Genomic DNA, 9626 nt, shown 5'->3' on the forward strand with positions numbered 1-9626 from the left:
TTTGTTTGTTTGTGTGCCACTGCTGGAGAAGATATACTGTAATATTCTGGCGCTTGGAATTTTGTCGTTGTCTGTTTTCATCTCTCCTCTGATGTCTGATCACAGTTTTATGGCGCAATAATGGCCTTTTTTATTCTTCAATCCCATTCAAGACGAAACATAGTATAAAATTAAATTTCATTGTTACTATTCTGTTTGTAAAGCCCAGAAACTCTTGGTAATTTACTCTGGTTCTGCATTTATTTTATGCTGTCTATTTTCTGTTCCAAATTCACCTTTTATTCATATTTTATGGCACTAAGCCCTCTTCGCCCCCCCCCTCCGACCCACCCACGCACGCATCAATTATTTTACATTCTATTACATTTCATTTTTCTCTTTTCTATTTTAAATTAAACAATCTTTCGTAAAATAATATTACACGTAAATTGAAAGTTTTTCCTTCTTTTTCAATCAATCATTTAAAAAAAAAAATACTATTCCACTCATTATTTTTTCTACAAAATGAGGGCCAAACAGGGACTAAATATAGAAGATTCTGATTCACTCTAGCCAAAATCTTGTTATTTTGAGGTCTAATCATGTTCATTACTACGTATTCAACGTGTACAATGCATCAAGTACGCATTTGATGAGTTTTTTTCACCAATTTTGTTTTTTAATGTTATTTGCAGTCGTTCACTATTGTAGTCGTCTTATGTGGCATACATGTGATGTTTAGTAATTTAATACATTAATGTGGTAGTTTTTTATTACCTCAAGCAATAAATTACTAACCGCTACATGTATGTCACTTATGATGACTGTGATAATGAACAACTGCAAATAACATTATTATTTTGGAAATTTCTTACATAAAGTTTGCTGCTTATTTATACCTCTACGTTATCTCCTTGTTTCCAGTGTTTTCTCCGCTAAGGTGGCTGCTGGTTTTTTATTTTTATCTGTTTCATTAATTCAATAAGAATACAAAATTTGCATCAGCACTTATAACTTTTCTTACAAATTTTTCTTACAAAATTTTGTTTGATTTTTATCTGTTTCGCTAATAAAAAGTTTCATGTATCTTCCTTAAACTGCAAAGGGTTCTCTCTGTTCCTTTCTTCTGGAGTTAAATTTTTTTTCCTATTGGAAAATTCTTATATAAATGTGTGAAAACCTTATTATAGATCACTTTCATATTTCTGCATTTTTACAGGTTATATTGACTGATATGAGTCTCTGCTTTAAGGGATTTCTCAAGCCAACAAATCAATTGAGCCCCAATGGATTTCAATGAAGAAGTGTTGATTTCAATGAGAAATGTTGGGAACTCTGATGAACAATTGAATGAAAATGGAGTTGCAGAAAATGGCCACGACCCTATGAGGCACACCTCTTACCAGCCGGGCATGAAAGCATCTTTACTTTGGCTTGATTTAAGAGTCTTTTATGTCAGACTTAGCAAATGTGTGATTGATGATGATTCGACTCCTGAGTATCTTACGTTAAACCATGTGCCCTTAAATCGTGATACCCTTCTAGAAATTAATGGTGCGAGGACTAGCATATATTCGGATGGTGCATCGACCCTTCTAAAACGAGATAGGTTAGATAAGAAGTCCGAAGAAGTTACATTTGTGAGTACCGATAGTATCAGAATGACAGGTAGTGTGAAATTCGAAGTTTTCCATAAGGGCGTTCTCGTGCTATTTGGAACGTTAGAATTGTGTCATAGCAATGAGTTTTTTGGTGATTCAAGAAATCAAGGGCAAAGTTGGAGCATGGATTGTATATCGGATACACTAGCAGGCTCGGGAATTTTGAAGGGAAATCAAAACACTGGCCTGGAGTCATCCTCTTCCCCTGGTATTGAAGTTTATGTTGCTGGCTGTTTCTTGGGTAGTCCGATTATATTGACTAAAACCGTGCAACTTAGTCATAGGAGGAAGCAAACAAGGACAGGGATGCTGGAATCAATACCAGAATACGATGCCACTGAAAGCCAAGAAGATGGTTCCTCTGGCCTTTCTATGCAGGTAGAGGTTCAAATTTTTATTCGTAATTACGAATTTACATTTTTAGCTTCATATGTAATTCTTTGTTTTGCATTTAAATGTAGTAATTTCTGATCCTGCGCAAAATAAAAATTTCTTACAGCAATCTTCTTGGTAGCCACAAATTTTGACAGGGACATAAAAACTTATCCTGGACTGTCCAGGTAAGCATGACCCTGGCACATACTTCTAAGTACAAGAATATTACAGTACATCACCCCTTTTGTCTTTGTATGATGTTGGTATTACTACTAACAAGATCTCACATAGATGATATAAAATATTGTGAATTGATTCATTAACTTGTCTGAAATGGTAATTTATAACACAGTTGAGAACTTATATCGCAAGATGTGTCCATGTAGAACATAAATCGGAAATATGATTTCCCTATTTCTATGCTATGTATATGAAATATCTTTAAATTCATAAAAGAAGATGATGAAAATCAGGATGGGAACATTAATGCCGTACAATTCTTGAAATTTATGAGCTTTATGTTGACTCTTTTTCTTGTGAATTTGGAACTTCCATATGCCCGGCAGGTGTGCTGACCTTTTCATTTCCACTTCCTGTTGATACAACTAATTAGATATTGGGATCAATGGTATCTAATAAGCTTTTTGACCCAAAATCTGATGCAAATTGGGATAGGATTAGTTTACAATGTTGCCGAGTTTCCAGATATTATTTTGCATTATGCATCATACTTTTTGTCTTTTGATTCATTCTGCAGGCAAATCAGCACCCAGATTACAAACCAGATGAGGAAGATTATTGCACCCCGTATCCTGGAATGGAGTATTTGGAAGGCGAAGACGGAGAGTTATCATGGTTCAACGCTGGAGTAAGAGTAGGTGTTGGAATTGGGCTCAGCATCTGTCTTGGAGTCGGAATAGGAGTTGGGTTGCTGGTTCGAACTTACCAAGGAACCACTCGAAACTTCAGAAGGCGCCTACTTTGATCCGATCTTTGCATGTCTGTCCTTCGATCCGACATTGTTCATTACCTTAACATTGCTGACTGAGTAGGGTTTGAGACTCAGGATCGTTCAATGACAACGATGTGAAAGCTCGCCGGTTTTCTTTACCTAAATTTAGGGTAAAACGTCTGAAAATAAGACCACCATTCTGTCAACGGTGGAAATGTCTTCAAACCCAATGTATCGGGAATCAGAATGTGATCATTTAGTTTGTTAACAAGTCGAATTCTCTCTGTAGCTTTGTGCAGTCTGGTGAGATTGTAGTTCAGTGAATTTTCGTATGGTCGTTCGTTGCAATGTTATGTTTAATGGAATGAAATTTGTACCTTGCTGATGATGCATATTTTGATGGCATGTTTTTTACGGTAGATTAGATGATATAGATGACGATAAAGAAAGAAAAATTGAAGTTAAAATCTTTTCTATCATCTTCCTTGCATTTCACCTAAATGGGGTAGTACGCAGTTGGCGATTTTGAAGTAATTGAGATCCTAGTTGGATCCTATCCTGCAAATTGAATTCACAGGAATGTTATTACCTGATATAAAGCAGTGAGTATGACTCAACAATATGGGCCTGTTTGGGAGCGATTTTTTAATCAAAAAAATTGATTTTTGACCGTTATTTCACTATTTCAGTTGTTATATTTGACTTCTTCTCTCACAGGTGAACCCCACTTTTCTCCTAACGATCAAAAAATCAATTCTCAAAATCATTTCCAAACAGACAATAATTCTATCTAGTTCTAGTGTGCATGTCGCAAGTTTGTAATATGGTGCTTAAACATTTTAAAGTTGAATTTCACCCCGAAACTCGTAATTTTCTTTTGATAGCTTTCTTTTTATTTCTAATCACTTCTATGCCATCTGATTAGTCTTTAAGCTCCATTTCTACATTTTTTACGGTCAACTGCGTTCAACTGCATCCAAGTTTGGGTTTTATTTATAATATAACACATTTTATACAAAGTTAAGTAGATATTCTCTCAACTTATCGATAAATAATCAAGAATAGTAGCCTACATTAGTGTACATTGCACCTGATAGCACCATTGCATTAGCCTAGTATGAATAGAGTTTCAAGATTCGTTTGGGTGGACATGATAAGTAATTTGTTGAGGATCAAAGTTGGGTCGATTTAGGACACAACTAAAATAAAATTTATTATAGCATCATGTATAGAAAATAATTTACAAGTAAAATTTAACACCCATATTATTTTTTAAGTTTTACAGGTAAAAAAATTAAACTAGGTCGATTCTTGTATGTTGTCAAGTTGGATTGATCAATCCATTAAAATTAGTCCTACCCATCAGCTTATCCCGACTGTCTAGCTGCTTTTGATACCCACACTCTCGTCTTTTACCCTATTCTAAGTTCCTATCCGAGCCTCATTTTATAAAGTTTATTTTAAACTATTTATTTTTAGTAAATAATTTGCACGTAAAATTAATTTTTTATCTTTTGATCATACATTTAATAAAAAAATAAATCACTTTTCTTTACCTAATTTATTCTTAAAAAAGGGTCTATGTCCAAAGAATTGCATGGACAAAACATTGATTGAGATAAAAATCATAATTTTAATAAATTTTGATAAAAATGGATAGATTGTATAGAAATTGATAGAATGTATAGTTGAGAAAAAGTTAATTCCATAAAATATGTGTATAAAATTAATTATTAATTTTAACTTAAATAGCAACTGCATTCAACTGCATCCAAGTTTGGGTTTTATTTATAATATAACACATTTTATACAAAGTTAAGTAGATATTCTCTCAATTTATCAATAAATAATCAAGAATGGTAGCCTAAGAGTCTGTTTGAAAGTGATTTTAAGAATTGATTTTTTGACTGTTTGAAGAAAAGTGATGTCCACCCGTGAAAGAAAAAATCAAATATGACGGTTGGAATAGTGAAATAATGGTCAAAAAATCAATTTGTTGGGGAAAAAAATTACTTCCAAATAGGCTGTAAATAAGTGTACATTGCACCTGATAGCACCATTGCATTAGCCTAGTATGAAAAGAGTTTCAAGAGTCGTTTGGGTGGACGTGATAAGTAGTTTGTTGAGGATCAAAGTTGGGTCAATTTAGGACAACTGAAATAAAATTTATTATAGCGTCATATATAGAAAATAATTTACAAGTAAAATTTAACGGTTATATTATTTTTTAAGTTTTACAGGTAAAAAAATTAAACTAGGTCGATTCTTGTATGTTGTCAAGTTGGATTGATCAGTCCGTTAAAATTAGTCCGACCCATCGACTTATCCCGACTGTCTAGCTGCTTTTGATACGCACACTCTCGTCATTTAGCCCATTGTAAGCTCCTATCCGAGCCTCATTTTATAAAGTTTATTTTAAACTATTTATTTTTAGTAAATAATTTGCACGTAAAATTAATTTTTTATCTTTTGATCATACATTTAATAAAAAAATAAATCACTTTTCTTTAGCTAATTTATTCTTAAAAAAGGGTCCATGTCCAAAGGATTGCACGGACAAAACATTGATTGAGATAAAAATCATAATTTTAATAAATTTTGATAAAAATGGATAGATTGTTTAGAAATTGATAGAATGTATAGTTGAGAAAAAGTTAATTCCATAAAATATGTGTATAAAATTAATTATTAATTTTAACTTAAATTTTTTAACTGAACCAAAAATGGACTAAATTACACGTTTACAAAATACTAATTACATTATTATTATATGCAGTAAACGGATCTACACTACCTGAAGGCGAAATTTTGGGGGGAGAGAGAGAGAGAGACGGAGCATGGATGAGAATTTGATAAAACGGTTAGAATCCGCAGTGGCGCGGATTGAAATGCTTTCCTCCGCTGGAGTCCGTTCAGCTTGTGCGGCAGAGGTCGTCGAAGATGCAATGGCTATGGATCCGTCTATTATCGCATTCGACGATCTGATTTCGCAGTATGTTAATACGCTTACGAGCGCCGGGGAGAAGATTGGAGGACAGGTTTTAAATATTTCGAAGATCATCGAGGAGGCATTTTTTGCACAGAAGGAACTTCTCATTAAAATCAAGCGAAGTCAGGTTAATTGTCGTTTTTCTTTCTGTGTAGTAGTGTGCATTAAAACACTGGAAATTATTGAAACAATTAGCTCCACAAGTGAAAATTTCGTTTAGATTACTATGTAATGAATTATAATATAACATACAATCGGCCTGTTTAATGTCTTCTTAAGTCCTTTTTGCTGGCATTGATGTAATTTGTCTTAATAGCTGTATCTTGAATTTTGGAATTTGAATTGTTACCTATTGGTGTGGACATAACCATGATCGCTGATCGGAACAACAGATAGAAATTTTATCCAGTAACAACTTTTTTTTTTTTGGTTGAATTTCGCCCTTTCCCCTCAAATGANTCATTTGAATCAGCAAAGAAATCGAAGACATCCAAATAAGTCACATCAATGAAACCATCATAATCAGCAAAATTTATCTCAAATTTTTCATTTTCCTTGATTGATTTTTTGTAAGTGTCCATGAAATGTTTTATCGTACGACGAATACGTGTTCAATGCCCTTTCATTCCACATATAAAACAACTTTTTTCGCGCTCCTTTTTTGATGTGCTACTTTATGAAAATTATTGCCTTATTGTTGATAGATTTGTTGATAATTTCGTCCATATTCTCATTTGAATTGGAGACATTCATATGAGTTAATATTCTCATTTGAATCAGCAAAGAAATCAAAGATATCCAAATAAGTCAAATCAATGGGACTATCATAATCAACAAAAATTTGTTTCCACATTTTCCTTTCCTTTGATTGATTTTTTGGTAAAGATCCACAAGCAATCTTACCGTACGATAGGTATGCGGCCAATGCCATTTCATTCTATATTTAAAGCAATTTTTTTCATATTCCTTTTTAAGAGTGCTACTTTATAAAATTGTTGCCTTATTACTGATAATTTTGTTGATTATTTCATTCAAGGTTTATTTCACGTTCACGTCCACATCCACGTCCAAATCTACGTCGATGTCAATGTCCACGTTCTTGTTTTGATATTGCATTTGTTTCAGACAATGCAGTACCATTTGCCTTGGGCAATTGTACAGATGCAGTTGAACGTAATCCATGATTTTTTATCAGCATTTCATTATTTTGTTTAGCCACAAGTATGCAAGATATGAGTTCTAAGTATATTTTGAAACCACGCTCACGATATTGTTATTGCAAGAGCACATTTGAGACGTGAAAGGTGGAAAATTTTTCTCCACCATATTTCATCGGTGATTTTTTCTCTACACAATATCAATTTTAAACATATTTTGAATAGTTCAGAATTGTTCTTAAATCTTTCAAATCTTTATAGGTTTTATCCTAACATTTCATTTGTTGCATTCATGGTTCCCAACCTTTCAAATGCGTGCAACCAGAGGACAAACAGATGTAATTCATCAACTTTTTTGTTAGTTGATTAGAAAATTAAGTTTGACCATATTTCTAACTATTTCAAAAAGGACAATATGATATTTTTATTTTTTCTACATAAATAACAATAAAAAAAAGACACAAAACTTCATGATGATGAAGTTAATTTAGCAAAAACTGGGAGTATTTTGGAGATTGGATATGCCTATTCTACCAGTAATAATTTGTACTTGCTATGTTACCAGTAACAATATTTGGTGGTGGTTTAATGGTGGTAGGATTTGGGGGGTTGATGTGTCTTTGAAGAAGCGGTCGATTGTGGTGGCTATTGAGATGATTGCACAGTCACAAGCACACATTTGTTGTTTTGGAGGTTGTTATGGGCAAAGGGCTTGTGGGATGTCGATGACGAATAATTAGCTTTCTGTGATGCTAGGTCAATTGTGTTTGGCGACTTGGCGAAGCCTAGTGCTATAAGATGGAGGCCATGGGAGGTGGTTTATTTTTGGTCTATATTTTTGTTTTTATTTAATTATTTTATGTAAAAAAATATATATAAAGTTATCTTTTTGCACTATTTGAAATTGTTAAAAATATTGTCTAACATAATTTTCTAGTCAACTTACGAAAAAATGTATGGATTTCATCCATTTATCGTCCAGTTGTACGAACTTGAAAGGTTTGGTGCCACAAGTGCAACAAATGAAATGTTAGAATTAAAGCTACAAAGATTTGAAAGGTGTGGCTATTATCCCAATAAATATTAATTAATGGAACCTCAAATTTTAGCCTTTGTTTGATTTATAAAATCATATTTTAATCAACATATATAAAATATATAATCAAAAAAATTAATAAAGATTTTATATCCTATAAATGTGTGATGAAAATTAATTGTTGATTTAATTGGATATAAAGCCCATTATACGCAAATAACTCATCAAATCAAACAAAGCGTTTGCTGAAGCCTTATTTTTTGGAGAATGAAGTTGTAATAATTATTTTTTAAATAAAGTGCGGTTAAAAATAGATTTTTTTAATTTACTTATAAAATTATTTTATTGAAAGAATGTGTAATTATAAATGAATTTTTAAAAAAAAATGATTTTTAAAACCGGGACCGAAAAGTGCAAACTAGCAAACCGAATTCATGTTTTCAAAAATAGGAATACTGTGTGTACAGAAATGTTACAGAAAACACACAATAGGGAGAGTAGGGGATTTTTATGGCATTTTTTATCACAACCCGGGGCTCACACATTGTGAGTATCCGGTGGAATTCTGTGAGCCATTTTTCTATACGAATGGCTTTACACTTCCAAAAAAGTCTATCATTTACCTTGCTAAGCATGTCAATAAATCACGCACAAAACATGTACATGTTATATATTTATGGTATAAATATAAAATGTGAAAGAAATAATCAAATTAGATAAAGTGCCAAAGTAGTGGGAAATGTGACATTTGTGTGGGACGTTAGGGGTTCGAGTCACTCCCTACGCAGATATTAAAATCTCTTGATTGGGGCCTTGGGCTTTCTTGATTAAAATAAATATTTTTTTTCTTTTTTAATGGGTAAAACTAGCCAGTATTTTATGACTGTTTATTTTTGTAACAACCCACTAACAGCCATTAAAATACCCATTACTCAGTCATTAAAATTTTGCATTAATATGGTGAAAACTGTTACTACCATCTTACCTATATAAACCCATATCTCATTTTGGAAAAATACACACAAAAAGAAAATAGAAAAATCATCTTGCATCAATCACTCTTTTCATATTGTGAATTTCTTATATTCGGGTTTTTATATCTATTTTGGAGTACAATTGAGAGTTCTAGAAAAATCATTCGTGATTGCTGCACAAGTGGTTTACGATCGTTGTATCCTGGGAGTGATTGTCCACGGAGGTCGCAGCAATTATTGATGGGCAATTTCACTTTAGGATATCGTGCTGTCACGAGACTCGATCAGACAATAAATTTTATATTTCTGCATTATATTGTTCTGATTACTACTACAACTAATTATTTTTTCCAACAGTACATACGTTTGGATTGTGGGATGGTATAGATTGAGAGAGAGAGAGAGAGAGAGAGAGAGAGATTTGTTTGTTTGTGTGCCACTGCTGGAGAAGATATACTGTAATATTCTGGCGCTTGGAATTTTGTCGTTGTCTGTTTTCATCT

The 9626-nt window shown here is 32.8% G+C and overlaps 2 protein-coding genes across 2 annotated transcripts in view; both read left to right on the forward strand.

The window, feature by feature from the left end:
• Nucleotides 1-1089: 1089 nt before the first annotated feature.
• LOC111391792 (uncharacterized protein At1g01500-like) lies at nt 1090-3345 on the forward strand. The gene is made up of 2 exons (XM_023017060.1): nt 1090-2018; nt 2773-3345. Exons 1-2 carry the CDS (start codon nt 1266-1268, stop codon nt 2998-3000), a joined length of 981 nt encoding a protein of 326 aa, XP_022872828.1. The 5' UTR covers nt 1090-1265; the 3' UTR covers nt 3001-3345.
• Nucleotides 3346-5739: 2394 nt separating this feature from the next.
• LOC111388288 (cyclase-associated protein 1-like) overlaps nt 5740-9626 on the forward strand; it is a 13365-nt gene continuing 9478 nt past the window's right edge. The window contains exon 1 of the mRNA XM_023012974.1: nt 5740-6083. Coding sequence (XP_022868742.1) covers nt 5805-6083 — 279 coding nt within the window. The 5' untranslated portion in view covers nt 5740-5804. The remainder of the gene's footprint in view (nt 6084-9626) is intronic.

Source organism: Olea europaea, chromosome 3 (genome assembly GCF_002742605.1).
Source record: "Olea europaea var. sylvestris chromosome 3, O_europaea_v1, whole genome shotgun sequence".
In the NCBI taxonomy this organism is placed as follows: Eukaryota; Viridiplantae; Streptophyta; class Magnoliopsida; order Lamiales; family Oleaceae; genus Olea; species Olea europaea.